At 38.6% G+C, this 17,815-nt stretch overlaps 1 protein-coding gene across 8 annotated transcripts in view; it reads right to left on the bottom strand.

Annotated features, from left to right (window-relative positions):
- The window catches only part of atp11a (ATPase phospholipid transporting 11A), a 93,908-nt gene that overhangs the window by 18,956 nt on the left and 57,137 nt on the right, over positions 1-17,815 (bottom strand). For all 8 annotated transcript variants that reach the window (XM_056250448.1, XM_056250447.1, XM_056250445.1 and 5 more), the window contains exons 14-21: positions 17,546-17,712; positions 16,308-16,379; positions 14,137-14,210; positions 9,704-9,807; positions 7,840-8,021; positions 2,568-2,819; positions 2,311-2,491; positions 121-223 (exon numbers count right to left, since the gene is read on the bottom strand). In XM_056250448.1, coding sequence (XP_056106423.1) covers positions 121-223; positions 2,311-2,491; positions 2,568-2,819; positions 7,840-8,021; positions 9,704-9,807; positions 14,137-14,210; positions 16,308-16,379; positions 17,546-17,712 — 1,135 coding nt within the window. The remainder of the gene's footprint in view (positions 1-120; positions 224-2,310; positions 2,492-2,567; positions 2,820-7,839; positions 8,022-9,703; positions 9,808-14,136; positions 14,211-16,307; positions 16,380-17,545; positions 17,713-17,815) is intronic.

Below are 17,815 nucleotides of genomic sequence, written 5' to 3'. Positions count from 1 at the left end.
GAGGCAGAATAACCAGTCAATGGGCATGTAACATACTGTTGAACACAAGTCTATCAGAGAGGACTGGAGAAGTATTAATATCTAAAAACGACTTGATTTTGTGTGCAAGCGTGAAATCACCTATGCCCACGTGAGCTTCCAGAATCATGCTGACATCATTGGCTCCGTCCCCGATGGCCAGCGTAATGGGGTGTTCTTTTGATGCTTTAATCATTTTAACAATCTGAAAGAACAGATTTATTTCCACAGGTTAAATCAGAACAACTGAGAGATTCGATTATTAATCAGAGTTTTTGGCTGAGGAGACGGGATAATATTACACTCATCATCAGCTATCTACCCTTTCTCATATGAAACGACTAAAATATCAGATTGGCTTTTAGTACACATTGATTACACAGGATTTTATTGTGTGCTTGAGGTCAGTAATGGTCTTGTAATACTGTGAGTTCTCTCACTTCTTGGCTTTACAGTCTCTGGTTTCCCCAGCAGCAGCAGAGAGTGACTGACAGGTTTAGCGTGCAGTAAATTAGAAAGAGAAATAGACCAGAGTCTCTTTTGATTGCATCGTCTAACTCACAGGCTGAGAGATTACAATAAGGGAACAAGGACAACCTTTCTCTGGCAGGTGGCTGTGTATGTGTGTGTGTGTGTGTGTGTGTGTGTGTGTGTGTGTGTGGGTCAGGTTTTATCCTCATTGTGGAGACCAAATGTTCCCAAATTGATACCAAAGCCTAAAATCACCCATAGTCACTGGAACCCATTGGCTTAATAAACAAACTAAATAACGTTTTAATGAAACTGTCTTTATGAGGGAGTCATTGAGTTATTCACTGAATCGATTTGTTCAAAACAGTGATTCATTCAGGATTTAATAAGTCAGGGGTTCTCAACTCTGGCCCTCGAGGTGCACTTTCCAGCAGAGTTAAGCTCAAACACACCGGAACAAGCTAATCAAGTTCTTCAGGATTACTAGAAAGTTGCAGGTGGGTGAGTTTAATCAGGGTTGGAGATAAACTCAGCAAGAAAGTAGATCTCAAGGGCCAGAGTTGAGAACCCCTGAAATAGTCACTAGCTATGTTTCCATCAGCCTGTTTTTATGCGCATTCTGAAGTATCGCATCAGAAACGAGTGATGGAAACGGCAAATTTATTAAAAAAGTTTTTACACTGGCTTGTGGTTTTTGACTTTTGCGAAAAAGAGTTAATGCGAATAATGGGAGATGGAAACGTATTTGCCGAATAAATTCTGATGTAGCGAACATTAAACCCACGTGACTAATCGGCTGTTTCCGCAGATGGTGTTTTATTTACTGTTGGTTACAAGGTTACCAATACCACCGTCATCTCCTCGAACAACTTGATGGAAACGTACCTAATTTGCATTTGTTTTGTTTTTTTGTTCGTTTTGTTTTTGCGAACTTTCGAAGATTCGCTTTACGTTTGGATGGAAACCCAGCTACTGAATCATTTGCTAAACCGATTTATTCAAAAACACGGATTCATTAAGGAACGGCACTACTGTTTGTTGCTTGGAAACGTTAATTCTTTGCATGGACCCGCTTTCATCAGTGAAGCAAAAGTAAATAAATAAAGTAACTGCCAATATGTATTGTGAACTGTTGTTCATGAATATATTCTTCCAATAGAAAGACACATAAAAACATTTATTACAACGATTACAGTAATATTAGTAATTTTTGAAACTACAAAATGGAGACATATATGACAAAGAGTTTCCTGTGATTCTTTACCTAAATTATACTGTGACAGGAAATTATGTTATAAAATGATCTGATACACTACCTACACTACCATTTAAACATGTAGGGTCAGCAAGATTTTGTTTTCTTTTAAATAAATGAATACTTTTTTTCAGCAAGCATGCATTAAATTGATCAAAAGTGACAATGAAGACATTTATAATGTTACAAAAGTTTTCCATTTCAAATACATGCTGAACTTTCTTTTGAACTTTCAATTCATCAAAGAATCCCATATCCCAGTTTCCACAAAAATATCAAGCAGCACAACTGTTTTCAACATTGATAATAATAAGAAATGTTTCTTGAGCAGCAAATCGGCATATTAGAATGACTTCTGAAGGATCATGTGACACTGAATGATGCTGAGAATTCAGCTTTGCATCACAGGAATAAATGACATTTTAAAATATATTAAGAGTTATTTTAAATTGTAATAATATTTAGTGTTTTTACTGTATGTTTGATCAAATAAATGCAGCCTTGGTGAGACTTGGCGAACTTTTGAACAGTAGTGTATACTCTTAGTGACTGAAGTGCTGCATTACCTGTGCTTTCTGTAAGGGTGCCATGCGGCAGCAGAGAACAGCACTGCAGTTCCTGCAGATTTCCAGGAATATTTCCTTGTAGTTCCCTCCGCTGCTGTTTCCTTCCTGTGTTGGCTTCAGTACAGCTGACAGTGTTGCCCCATCGATTATGAGACCATAGTCTTGGCAATCACCCGAGAGCCTGTGTGGACGAAACATATGTGTGAAGGTGCCTGTGTGTAAACATGAGGGCATGTACACATTTCCACTGTACCCACCCTGAGAAAGTGTCCCTGGTCATGCCGCCATGCTGTCTCAGGACAGTCCTGCTCAGGTCGAACAGGACGTCATGGAGACTCTGCTCTTCGGTCCGCTTGGTTGTCAGTTCCAGGATCTGTGTATTGCGATGGAACAACTTGCTAGCATAGCATGTGGCTGCTGCCGTCTCCATTTTGTCCCCTGTGAGAACCCAAACCTTCATACCAGCCTTGTGCAGGGACTCGATGGTATCGGCCGCTTTATCCTGCAGCCTGAAACATAAAATAATAACTTTTTTTTAAGCATTTCATGTACATGATTAGCACAAACCTTCGCTAGCCTTAAACGTGCTAATGACCCTCGCAACTGTTGACATCCACCATGTTTCCTTTCTTATGTACGTCTATTTTACAGTCCTAAGGAATTCGACAGTTTTTAATCAGGTTCCTGTGTAATTTAATGATTTAAACTACCATTCAAATGTTTGGGGGCATTAAGATTTTAGTTTTTTAAAAAGAAATTAATACTTTAATTTAGCAAGGATGTATTAAATTGATAAAAACAAAACGGTACAGACTTTTAAACGGTTACAAAAGTATTTCAAATGAATGCTGTTCATTTGTTCTTTCTATTCTTCAAAGAATCCTAGAAAGAATCCATCACTATTTCCACAAAAATATTAACCATCACAACCATTTCCAACATTGATAATAGTAATAAATGTGTCTTGAGCAGCAAATCATCATATTATAATGATTTCTGAAGGATCATGTGACACTGAAGACTGGAGTAATGATGCTGAAAATTAAGCCTTGCCATCACAGGAATTTTTAACATTTTAAAATACAAAACAGTTATTTTAACAATATTACTTCACAATATTTACAGTTTTTACTGTATTTCAGGTCAAGTAAATGCAGCCTTGGTGAGCATAAGAAACTTCTTTCAAAAACATTACAAAAATCGTATTGATCCTAAACGTTTGAACTGTAACGTAAAAACAACCAGCAGATAAAATTCTTTCCAATGTCACCATTACGACAAGCTCACATAAGAATGATATTCATAAAAAAATCTCCACTTTAGTTAAATCCGACATATTCTGTAAAGCTTGGGAGGGGAGCTTACTAAAGGGTCAATGTCAAATAAGTTCACTCTTTAAAAACAAATCTAGTGAACCTGTCACACATTGACGTAAATAGTATCCAAAGTACTGCATAAAACATCCGAAGTGACAGTTATGCAATTGTTGCTTTGACAGCCCAATTGTTTTAACTGTATAGTAGCAGCAGCAGCTACATTTTGGCACAGTATGTACCGTAGCAATCCTGTGTGCTTTATTCTTTGCGCAGTGCTGGAGTGGAAGTTAATGGACAGTGCTCTGCATGGCTCGGTGGCTCGGAGGTCTCATACGGCAGTGTGATGTCTCAGCCCACTTCACTCAGTAATTAAGCAGCCCAGCAGTCAGGATTCACAGTGCCACACTCCTGCCAGATCATTAAGACTGCACCTCACTCACAGCCCAGCCATGTGGGGACTAGTGACATTCTCACAGAGACTCCCGGGAATACATTCTATTACACTCCTTATTAAACATTCTAATAACGTGAATTGCATTTCACTCAGCAGCATTCTATTGAAGAAGTTAAACAAATTCCAACATTCTAAATAAGTCATAACATTCCTTATTACTTCCCCAACATTCTATTTGGCTCCATAACATTCTAAGATTCTAAAACCTTGGCTTAAAGTCTACATGGAAATCAAATGTTTTCGCAAACTAACCGAACCCAAAAAAAAAAAAATGGACTGCAAACTTTTACACTTTTTCTTAAACACATTCATGGCCTTAAAGGGATACTCCACTTTTTTGGGAAATAGGCTCATTTTACAACTCCCCCAGAGTTAAACTGTTGACTTTTACCGTTTTTGAATCCATTCAGCCGATCTCTGGTTCTGGCGGTACCACTTTTAGCATAGCTTAGCATACATCATTGAAGTGGACAAGACCATTAGCATTTCTAAAAAAAAAAAATGACCAAAGAGTTTCGATATTTTTCTTATTTAAAACTTGACTCTTCTGTAGTTACATCGTGCACTAAGACCGACGGAAAATGTAAAGTTGCGTACCATGAGAGCAGCAGGCGTAATGATATGACGCAGCGCCTGAAAATAGTTCCGTTGTGTTGACTGAAGGACGCCTATTTTCAGGCGCTGCGTCATATCATTACGCCTGCTGCTCTCATGGTACGGCAGTGACGTTTCTTGATTATTACGCAGGAATGAGAGTATAGTTCCAAGCCATATCAGCCTAGAAAATCACAACTTAGGCTACCTTCCGTCAACACAACGGAACTATTTTCAGGCGCTGCGTCATATCATTACGCCTGCTGCTCTCATGGTACGCAACTTTACATTTTCCGTCGGTCTTAGTGCACGATGTAAATACAGAAGAGGCAAGTTTTAAATAGGAAAAATATCGAAACTCTTTGGTCATTTTTTTTTTTAGAAATGCTAATGGTCTTGTCCACTTCAATGATGTATGCTAAGCTATGCTAAAAGTGGTACCGCCAGAACCAGAGATCGGCTGAATGGATTCAAAAACGGTAAAACTCAACAGTTTAACTCTGGGGGAGTTGTAAAATGAGCCTATTTCCAAAAAAGTGGAGTATCCCTTTAAGCTGCGTTCACACTACCAGCGACACGCAGTGACATGATCCCATTCATTTCAGTGGAGAGCTGGGCGACACAAGCAACAGTGACCATTGGCGACAGGATCTAGGCGTGTCCAGTGACGCGACAAAGTTGAGATATGTTTAACTTTATGCAAATGAAGAGCAACTTTTGGGAGCGACACCAATATGAGTAATGGGGGAAGAGTTATTTACTTTCCTATAATTCATGAATCTGATATGCCTCTGTGTATATATTTTGGTACTCGCTTTGCTGACTCCGAGCCTGAATGGTTTTGTGAACGTATAGATAGACCAGCGGTTGTGCTTTCGCTGCAGATTAAAAGCCACGATGGCTAAGAGCACTCGCTGTTTCTCGTTCATCTTTAATATTAGTATTCTGTGTACCAATAGTAGTATTTTCCCTCCAAAATCATTGTTTTTCAGCAGCAAGAAAACTGATTTGGTGGAATAACATCGGTGAATGTCACAGTGATGGAAAACGCTCACTATCGAACTCACCACCAGCCATTGGCAACATACAGCGCCAAAGTCACTGACAGTGTGAAAGCAAAATTATTGAGCATGATTCATGCACTTCATTGTGAAAAAACAAACAATTTGTCTTCATAATAACATGCTCCACCTTTGAAATGACTTTCCTTTTCAAATTATGTCACCTATAGGCCAAGTGGGCGGGGAAATAATATAGCCATTTTAGACATTGTTTTAGGCAACTGTTAGCTAATGCAGCCTTTCTAAAATCTTGGCAATAGTTAGCAGTAATTTAATGCAGGTTAAAACTTATGTAACATTAATTATATCCCCTCTACAATCCACTGCAGTCTTACATTCAAGTCAGGCTCTATTCTCGTACTGAACATCCACTTTTCTCTATGAATTCTCAACAGATAAAAAGTCCTTCTAATTTTTTTCTTGTTGAATGTCTATATCTATATCATATATATATATATATATATATATATGTTTCAATCTTAAATACATGAATCCGTTGCATTGAACAACAGAAAGCGGCTTTCAGTTCGAAAGTGACTTCTGTGTCAGTTGTGCTTCATATATCGCTAAACAATGGGAATTTGGAAAAGGAAAAGGCGTGGTCACTAATGTTTGCATTTGCCTTTTCATGTTGAGTAAGAATGTTTCTTGCATATTGTTTTCAATCCTGTTACAAACAGTCAGCGATGACTTATCAAATTAGCTTCGTGAATTTTTGACTGCAACACATCATCTTGAGTGACCTCTTGGAGACACAAACAGGCTGGTGCCTACGGGGCAGTGATTGCATCTAATTAACACGGCCTGACAAAATAAGTTCCCGTCCAGTAATCACTATTTGTTTGCTCTGTCATATTCATTAAGGCGGTCGACATGGATTGATGTGTTTATTTATAACGTTGGGTTGGATGGCCTCCATAAGTGCATAAGCCAAAACAGTGGTTCATCAGATCCGCGTCTGCCGGCCCCCGATTGATTCAAGAGGGGGTCTAATTACGTTAGCTGCTCATTATCAGGACACTGGAGCCTAATGGATGGACTCTATTGATTGCCTGTGCAATTAACGTTAACTCACACTGGTTCTGCCAGGACCGCGGGTGCTCACGTGCGCTTCAACTGGACGCCGGACCTGTAACTCTCCCACCCAGTTATTGGGCCAATCGGAACCTTGGCATTCAGCCAGTTAAAAATCTAATACTGCTAATGCACATTTATGATCAATTTCATTTCGGGAAAATGTACAACGATTCTTGTTTACTTAGCGAAATGCATGATGCACTTTTTTGAAAACACAAGGTTATTATTAACATGCTGATGTTTTTACTTGGCAACATAAACACTGGAAAGCCATATCGGACTTGCTCAGAAATGCTTCAGACGTCATGGTTCCATATATCCCGACACTATGGATTTTTTGACGGTGCAGCGGGTTGGAGCATGAGGGAATGGGAGAGTAATCTGCATATTTAGAGCACATAGATGAAGGACTTAAAGCCTGATAAAATGAACCGTTCCCTGATTCTCTATAGCGACTCCAGTGTAGTTACAAAGTGTTGTCAATTTCTGGGAATGTACACTAGGGTTTAAAATAAACAGAAAATATTTGATTCTGGGCTATTTTTAGGCTACTATTTAAGAAGTCACATGTTCTTGCTTCCACTGAAACACAAGATTCTCTTTGGATCATTCTCAAATCATGCTGGAGAGCAATACTGAGTTGTTGTTTATTGCCTCAAACTATAATGCACACTTGATAATTTGTTAATAAAAGCACGTTTTCAAATGATGCTGGATAACAATACTTGGTATTATTTCAAATAAACATTTCACTCAAATTGTTATGCAAATACCATCAACAAACAATCTATTTAACTACAAAATGCAAAATAAAACCTGGGTTGACATTTGGATCCCACTGTATCTTAGTGGCAGAGTTATTAGTATTTGCATTCTGGATTTGACAAGGGAATACTGAACAATGAAATGGTTTGGATTCCAGTCAGTCAGCTTCTGTTAATTTGTGAACTTTGAAATGGAAAGTTTGATTCACTTCAGTACAAGAATTTTTAAACAAGTCAATCAAACTTAGGAGGCAGCGATTCACCTATCTTCCACAGCCGTGGCTCCCAGCAGGATGAAATCCTTTTCGATGACATCATAAGCTTCAGCCAGTTTCTTGTCACGCTCCTGCAGAGCTAGTTTAGCGCTGTTGAGGAGATGGCACGTTTTCTCATACTCCTCATGAGTCAGCTTCTTATAAGCCACACAGAGAGTCCGTAAACCCTCCTACAAGGGAAAGATTTGAAACAAGTTGTCAGCTTAGCCTTCCAGGATTTGAAAACAAGTTGTCAGCTTAGCCTACCAGGTCCATTCGTTTGCAAAAAGAGACCAAATTCAACTCCAGATTTCATTCTTTGTCCCAAAACAGCATTAATCTTAGATATAACTAAATATAGGTTTACACAACATAAAAGGAAAGAACAATACCAATGCAAAGAGAAATTAAATGTTGACATTATTTATTCACACTTGTATTGTTCCAATTTTGTGACTTTCTTTCTTCTGTGGTAAAACAATAATATTTTGCAGAGTGCTCACGCTGCTCTTTTCCATAGAATCAATCATGTGTTGACCACAAGCTGTCAAGCTCCAAAAAAAGCAGTTTTTTTGGTTGTCTTTTTTGAAACTTGACTTGCTTTAGTTGTATGCAAAATAGCAGCATGAACATTCTGAAAAACATTTAATTTTCCATGTAAGAAAGAAAGTCATAAGGGCTTTTCACACTGGACTTAACGCCGGCTTACCGTCCTTCTAAACCCCAGGTTTTCACATTTCACGCTTGTAATTTAGAAGCGGGGTTAGCACTGATTTTTACCCGGGGTACTTGATAGTACAGTCGGCAATGTATAATATGAGGACGAGCTTTTATATAAACAGGTCACTGCGTTCTTCCAATCAATGGCAATGACAATGCAAATATGCAAATAGGACGGGTTTAGGAATGTAGGGTGTGAAACAGTATCTTATGAATACCCAGGATTAATTGTTAACCCCTGGTAAAGTATGAGCAGTGTGAAACATGAAGATAACTCAGGATAACCCAGGATTCTGTTTCCCTACAGTTTAGAATAACCCAGGATTGACTATTTCAAGTGTGAAAAGCCCTATACAGGTTTAAAACTACATGATGGTGAGTAAATGACACAATTTTCAGTTGTTGAACAAACCCTTTGAAATGTAGATTATTGAATGGAAAAATGCTCTAGTTGAAAAGTTCCCATTATGACTGTTAATAAAACACAACTGATAGAACTGTCATTTTGAGCTCCTTCATTCTGTCTTTAGAACAAAGATTCGCCTCTAGAGAAACATTTTCACTACTGCTACCAAAGTCATGAATCAGCACGAATGCCAGTACAACCAAACCCTTTCTAAAGTGATGTAATTCCTGACACAGGTCTGTGAGTAACATAATGAAGTAACATAGAGCTGTGTCAGTCTATAACATTAGATCCATTCCTTATGCCTGGGACCATAGTTATATAATTTTTCTTTAAACAGTTTCATATATTTGACATGTTTAAGATAATTATATTCATTAGATTATAAACAGCAAAAAGTACAAATGACTTCTGGTGCTATAAAGTTACATAGAGATATTAAACTAATAACAGTTGTAATAGGAAAGCTAATGAGAACAGAGTTGGGCTGCAGTTTGCAAATGCATACATAGAAAGGCAATAAAGACTTTCTGGTTTCTTTCTCATTTTCTGTGATGCTTGTACTGTAGGTACTTTTCTCTTTCAGCCTTTATTTTGAAGATGATGCTCATGCTGAACAAGTTGCACAAGCAAACACATCTGAGAGGAGCTTTTTTACACCAAGATCTAAAAAAGGTGCTTTTGTGGCCTATTAATAGCTCTGCTAAAATAAGAAAGAAGATGAAGATGTTTCCGATTTCTGCTCACCACAGCGTTGTGCTCTACTCGCGCTCTGACCTGCTCCACCTTCCCAGAAACCACCCGTGGGAAAATAGAGGAATCTGCACCTTTACAGAACAAGTAGTACTCTCCTAGAACAAACAAACAATTATGAACACATACAACTAGAAGAAGAAACTGTACAACACCAGGTATTGCATGCTTTCAATAATTTCATAATAGGTATTAAATGGATAGTTCTGAAAATTCTCTCATCATTTCCCAGATAGCACAAGTCTATTTGATGTGATGTTTACATCTGGAAGACGTATTTTTAAGAGTGTTTGCTCATCTGCAATACGTCTATAGGACGTTTTCTGTCAGATGTCAAATAGATGTTTAGAAGATGTCTTTAAGATGTAATGATTTAGAATGCATGTTAAACGTCTATTTGATATCTGACAGGAAACGTTCCTATAGACGTATTGCAGATGAACAAACGCTCTTAAAAATACGTCTTCCAGATGTAAACATCACATCAAATAGACTTGTGCTATCTGGGTTACTCACCCTCATGCCATCCCTTATGTATATGACTTTCCTTCAGATAAACACAAACAAAGATTTTTAAGAAAATAATCCATCTCTTTGAGTTCATATGATGCCATCGAATAGGTGCCGCTCGATTGACACTTCAAAAACCACACAAAACGCTTGTGATGGTAATCCATACGACCCCAGTGGATGGACCAATGTCTTCTGAAGCGAAACGATAGGTGTGTGAGGAAAAAAACTTGAACTTGTGAATGCACCTGGGACAGTTGGCTGGAAGCGATAGTTTATAGTTAAAAGAGTGCAATATTTTAGCATTTTTCTTACACCTATCGTTTTGCTTGAGAAGACATTAGCTACGTTTATATGGACACCTTTTATTTCAATCTGAATTAATTAATTCCGATTGATTAAACCAAACAAAGTGTTTACATGAACGTTAAATACAGTGATCAGGTTGACGTGCGTGTGAATTGTTCTGCTTATATTTATCAAGCAGTAAAAACTAAGCCAAACAAGTGCCCAAAACAAGGTGTCTGTAGCCTGGATGCCAGCCCGAACCCCGCCCACAACATTTTTTGGTCTGGAAGTTCGGTCTGGACTCGCTCCATTGAGGAGTAATTATGATCAGTCAAAAAATGTTCGGGCCAATCAAATTGCCAGGGCGGGCTTTATACGATGATGGACAGATGATCTGCAGGGACGTAATCATCACGTTATCAAAGAGCGCTTAACTGGTTCCCCTCACAGATGACTGCCGCTGGAGAACTGAGATGTAGAGATTCCGCTATCGCGTCTGTTGTAAAAGAAATCGACAGCGCATTCATTTTAATAGACGAACAGAGAACTGCAATCAAGGCATTTGTCGATCGGAAAGATGTGTTTGCCGTCCTTCCTACGGGATTCGGCAAAAGTTTAATTTATCAGCTGGCTCCGATGGTCACTAAGAAGATGGGACGCAATGAAAACCCTGTGGTCGTTGTGGTTTCTCCTTTGGTCGCACTCATTGAGGACCAAGTAAAAGAAGCAACACTCGTTTGACAGAACACGCATTTGAGTTCTGTAGTTGACAACTGTGCTATGCAAAGTAGTTAACTTACTGCGTTGCTCTCATTGGTTGTAGGTCTATCCAATTGAGTGCAGAGTTTTTTTTTCCTGGTTCGGTTAAGACACACCTCATAATCAAAGCCCTATAGAGCAGTATCAGACTCACATTCTGACTAGAATATGAGTATGACGAAGTCAGGCTAATGTAGCTGGATGAGAGTCCGAAACAAGGGCTCAAGGTATGCACTTCACAAACGATGAGTGAAGGAACATTTTAGAATGACACGATAGTCATTTGTGATACTTCAACAACAACAGCTCTTTTCACTCTTTTCATACATCATTACACCATTTCTACGTCATTGCACATGCGCAACTCGCGTTTCATTTTTCAATCCCATCAAGTGTAAACATGTCCTCTCGATCAGATTAGAAAAGGTGTAAACCACGTCTTTTTAATTGACATGGTTGCATGTGACTTTTTGATTCCGAATGTGCTAGTAGTCCGATTACAATCGGATTATTAGGGTCCATGTAAACGCAGCTATTGATTCATCCACTGACTGGGGTTGTACAGATTACCATCATGAACGCTTTGTGTGGTTTTCCAAGGGTCAAATGAACGCCACCCATTCAATGGCATTATATGGACTCGCAGAGATGGATTATTTTCAGGAAAATCTTTGTTAGTGTTTATCTGAAGAAAGAAAGTCATTTACATTGGGGATTGCATGAAGGAAAGTAAATAAGAGAATTACAATTTTTTTGGGTGAACTATCCCTTTAATTCATAATTGTAGCAAAAATGCTTAAAGTCAACATGAAATAAAAATGTACCCTATTTTATATCCTGTTTCTCTCTGAAAAACTATCATACATCACAATATGGAAGTAAAATTGGTCACGAGCATCATTTCATTGTTTTAAATTAGCATATTAGTTATGCTGTCAGGTTCTCAGTGTATTCAAGATTATCTTAATTTTTTTAATTAAAAGAGTAGTTATCAGGTCAATTGTATGTGACTGAATGTATTCAGGAGTCATACAGATGTTAAATCTAACTCTCGTTTGTATGCTAGTAGCACACTGACCCACTTGCATTAACTGGCTCCTCAATTTGGGCACACATGGTGACTCAGACACTTTCACTGGAATGTTCAACAGTCACTTGCTGTTCCAGAATGAGTGTGTTTGTGCGTGCGCGCGCGCGCGCGTGTGTGTGTGTGTGTGTGTGCGTGAGTGTTTACTCAGCAATGATTTGAGTACAAAATTATCCCCAGACGTTAGCTAAATCCCTTTGGGTATGTTCTCAGATGGGAAAATCCTTCATAAATTAAGTGAATAATTAGGGCTGCCAATCTCTAAAAATCTCTAAAAATTCAAATAAAATTAATTACATTATTTGCAGAACAATTTATCAAATGAATCTAATATAAACCAATATATCAATATTTGTAGAGATAATTCAAAGACTACATTATTGTGGCAGAATAAAACAAAAAATAGACTAAGCCCCTTTATAAGTTAATATATTGTTTGTTTTATTTGTATTTCATTAAACATAACTGTATAAAAGTATGGGATTAGATTACTGATCAGGAGGCATGATTAACTTTTCAATTTTGATCACTTTTTAAAGTCCCTGTAAAGGCAATGCTAAAAAAAAAAATCTAAACCCATTATAAATGTTAGAAATGTATTGCTAAAACATATTACAAAGACTGTGAACTGTGAATTACTGAATTGTGGAGTTAGACCGTTAAACAGTTTTTCACCATTGCTATTTTCCGGATTTTTTGGGCGGGGCTAAAACGGGGCTCGATGACGCACTGGAGCCCCTGAGCTCTTGGACACGCCCCTACTTGATGACGCACTGAGGCTGGCCCCTCCCCTAACAATAGAGCACATTCGCATCAGTTCGCCGCTCAATCGTGAGTTACTGTCAGTACTATTAGTTACTACAGCCTAGAGTTTGCTAGCTAGCTATGCCTTCGACACGGAAATGCGTAGGCTACTACCTGGATGCGATCATGTACAAAACAGATCGGTGTCTTTATTTAAATTTCCTGAAAACGATCACATCAAGAAGAGGTGGATTAATTTTGTGAAGAGCCAACCTTGATGGAGAGCTGAGGACCACCACCAACACCCGCCTCTGTAGCGATCATTTTACACAGGATAGTTTTATAAACTTTCGTCGGAGACAACTGGGATTCACTGATAATCCGCTGTTACAGGGGAATGGGGCCGAACCGACTATCTCCCGCCTCGGCCTTCATCTCCCCGTCCCGAAAGCAGTATCACAAATATCACCGTCGGCTGCTTTCCCGCGAGTGGGCGTGGTTTCAGCGCAGCCAGCGGACACGCCCCCAGCGTTTGAGAGCAGAGAATACTGCTCATTTTTTCAAGATTTTGATAGCTTATTTTATGTACTTGCCAGCTTTTTTTTATCATTCAAATTTGTCTGGGTGGCTAATAACACATTTTTCTGTGGTGTGACAAACTCAGAACACATACTTAATTTTTACTTTACAGGGACTTTAAATAATAAATCACACTAACATTAACATGTTAAACTGACATTATATTTTTATATATTAGAAAAAGGCATCAAGGTTTCCTATAGTTTATAACAATATATAATAATTATATTTAGCTTTATATAAAAACAACTCAAGTGTACGACACGTCCTCATTTAGATTTGTAAATTTGTGTGTGTATCTGTGTGTACCTACTTAATTTTGGGGAAATATTTGTACCCAGATGCGAGCTACATCTTCATGTGTAAAAAGTGGTTTAAAAACAGTAATAGTATATAAAGTACATTTATGTAATGTGATCGTGCGTGTGTGTGTGTGTGTGTGTGTGTGTTTTCATCATACCTGAGCTTGATCTTACGATTACACTCATTCTCCTCCTCACTGAATCAAAGTTCAATACTTCCAACAGCTCAAATCTGTGAATGCATAAACACAACCAGATAACGTAGGAAGTATTTCGATTTAAAAGGATACCTATGTACAGATAAATCAGAGGCGCTGACTGGATCCTTTGGGATGCATCTTTATCACAGACAGATAGAGTTTTTATGTGACTGTGCTGACCCTCATGTTCTCAGCAGTAGGACAGTGTGTAGCTGCACTAATTATGGCTGATCCTTGTCCTTCAAGGGCATACACACACACACACACACTGAACAGGAAAACTTCACTGCTTCCCAAAACATACTGTATAACAGTGTTATTTTAATAAACACACAACTATATTAATATGACAACCTGCTGAGTAAATACACAGATGATTACAGATCAAACTGTTCCTCTGCTGAGGTTTCTTTCTCACACCACATGTGGGAAAATTACATAGCATGACAAGAAAATTAAAGCTGCAGTCACCACAGGGGGTGTTAGCAGCACTGCTAGTGCTAGTGGTATGAAGTTAAATGTTTTTTTTTTTAATTATATGCAAAAATAATTTAAAATCCACAAGTGTGTGTGTGTGTGTGTGTGTGTGTGTCTATATATATATATATATATATATACACTCACCTAAAGGATTATTAGGAACACCATACTAATACTGTGTTTGACCCCCTTTCGCCTTCAGAACTGCCTTAATTCTATGTGGCATTGATTCAACAAGGTGCTGAAAGGATTCTTTAGAAATGTTGGCCCATATTGATAGGATAGCATCTTGCAGTTGATGGAGATTTGTGGGATGCACATCCAGGGCACGAAGCTCCCGTTCCACCACATCCCAAAGATGCTCTATTGGGTTGAGATCTGGTGACTGTGGGGGCCATTTTAGTACAGTGAACTCATTGTCATGTTCAAGAAACCAATTTGAAATGATTCGAGCTTTGTGACATGGTGCATTATCCTGCTGGAAGTAGCCATCGAGGATGGGTACATGGTGGCCATAAAGGGATGGACATGGTCAGAAACAATGCTCAGGTAGGCCGTGACATTTAAACGATGCCCAATTGGCACTAAGGGGCCTAAAGTGTGCCAAGAAAACATCCCCCACACCATTACACCACCACCACCAGCCTGCACAGTGGTAACAAGGCATGATGGATCCATGTTCTCATTCTGTTTACGCCAAATTCTGACTATACCATCTGAATGTCTCAACAGAAATCGAGACTCATCAGACCTGGCAACATTTTTCCAGTCTTCAACTGTCCAATTTTGGTGAGCTCTTGCAAATTGTAGCCTCTTTTTCCTATTTGTAGTGGAGATGAGTGGTACCCGGTGGGGTCTTCTGCTGTTGTAGCCCATCCGCCTCAAGGTTGTGTGTGTTGTGGCTTCACAAATGCTTTGCTGCATACCTCGGTTGTAACGAGTGGTTATTTCAGTCAAAGTTGCTCTTCTATCAGCTTGAATCAGTCAGCCCATTCTCCTCTGACCTCTAGCATCAACAAGGCATTTTCGCCCACAGGACTGCCGCATACTGGATGTTTTTCCCTTTTCACACCATTCTTTGTAAACCCTAGAAATGGTTGTGCGTGAAAATCCCAGTAACTGAGCAGATTGTGAAATACTCAGACCGGCCGGTCTGGCACCAACAACCATGCCACGCTCAAAATTGCTTAAATCACCTTTCTTTCCCATTCTGACATTCAGTTTGGAGTTCAGGAGATTGTCTTGACCAGGACCACACCCCTAAATGCATTGAAGCAACTGCCATGTGATTGGTTGATTAGATAATTGCATTAATGAGGAATTGAACAGGTGTTCCTAATAATCCTTTAGGTGAGTGTATATATATATATATATATGTCTGCATACTTATTATTATATTTATAAGTAATTATAAGTATTATATAATATAAGTATTAATATAACATGTTAATTATCATATGCAAATCTATATTTAAACATATTCTTCTATTAATATTTTACTTTTATAGTATTGTATTCATTTTACTATTATTTTAATAACACTATTACAAACTATTTAAAAAACCCTTCCTCAGACTGTCTAAAAGACATCAGAATGCTGCTAGTTTCCTGTTGGTCATTGCGCTCATGCTGTTGTCCAGATGGCTCACCTTTCCATTTCATCATCTCTGTTAAGGATCTCCATGTGACTGTCCTTCAGACGGAGATAGGTGAAGCCCAACCTGAGCAGGTGAGAGAAAGAGAAAGTCAGCTCTGTTTCTTATTTGTTTCTTATTGGGCTCATGTCATAATGAATCAACTTTTCTTTGAAAATCTAATGAAGACATTTACAAATATAACAAACGCACAACAACTTTGACAGCATTTATTAATCTTAGTTAATGTTAATCTCAAAATTTACTAACATATGTTTTAAGACCAAAAGTTATGTCAGTTAACATTAGTTAATGCACTTTTGAACTAACCTAAAATTTTTTATTAACATTAACAAAGGTTAAAAGTAGGGTAGGCAATTTTTTTATAAACACTTTTTGTTATACTGGTTGAAACTCTCTTCACATCATGATAGCAATCAATAATAGAAGTGGTCTAAATATTAAAACATGTACATATATCTTTGTGGATGTCTCAGGACCAAAAAAATGTCAGTCCGATCAATGCATTTGGTCCGAATGCAATGATAGGATGTCTCATCTGCCTGTCAACATATGTATTTCCATACCTCCGCAACACCCTGCCCACACAGACATCACACATCATCAGCGCGTTCAGTAAGGATATGCAGTGGTAGACAGTCACCGAGCTCCATGAACAAACAGCAGCCGCATTTTACAGTTCCTCCTGAACCAAAACAACGAGCTTATGCTGGGTTCACACCATGTCGTAACCGTAATTATGAGATGTTAACCCGTGACGTTCTACCCGGAGCGGTTCACGTCCTCAGACTCGGATTTATGCGTTTCTGTGTCAACACTATCAACGCCAAAATGAATCTGCAGCAGTCAGTTGGTCCAAGTAAGAGCTCTGTAATTATTGTAATGTTACATGGTTTGAGACATGAGGTAATTTAACGCTGTTTCTCGTCTTGTGATGCTTTGCAGACTCTGCTGTACACATTCATGTGTTTTGAAGGAGGTGTGGCTTCGTCGAGCGCTCTAAAGGAGGGGGTGGGATCTCAAACTTTCAATGCTAGCTTGCTATCGCTAGCCTTTCCGAAATTGCCTACCCTACCTTTAATAAATGCTGTAAGAATATATTGCTCATTGTTAGGTTGTGTTAACTAATGAAGTTAACAAATGAGATCTTATTGTAAAGTGTTACCATATAGTTTTATAAAGTGTGTAGGTGTGAGTGCATGTTTATGAGTTTATGCATGCATGTGTCTTGCCTTTTCATTCCCTCCACCAGCGCAACCTCGTCTGGAGAGGAGGATATGTAGAAGGAGGTGGATTTGCCCTGATGGATTCCTCTCTTAATGCCATCCACCGTCTCCTCTTCCTTCACCTGGACTGTGTGACACAGGCACAATGCACGGAAAAACAGCTCCTCTCGCTCCTGATGAGACACACACACACCAAGAGTCAGAAATGACACCACCCTACGAGAGATTAACAAGACAATTGGTTCTAAATCCCTGATAATTTCAAGAAGACCTAAA

Source organism: Rhinichthys klamathensis, unplaced genomic scaffold (assembly GCF_029890125.1).
Source record: "Rhinichthys klamathensis goyatoka isolate OS25496 unplaced genomic scaffold, OSU_Roscu_1.1 h1tg000069l_1, whole genome shotgun sequence".
NCBI classification, from domain to species: Eukaryota; Metazoa; Chordata; class Actinopteri; order Cypriniformes; family Leuciscidae; genus Rhinichthys; species Rhinichthys klamathensis.
The sequence above is the reverse complement of the archived record's forward strand: the minus strand, read 5'-3'. Positions and strand labels throughout refer to the sequence as shown.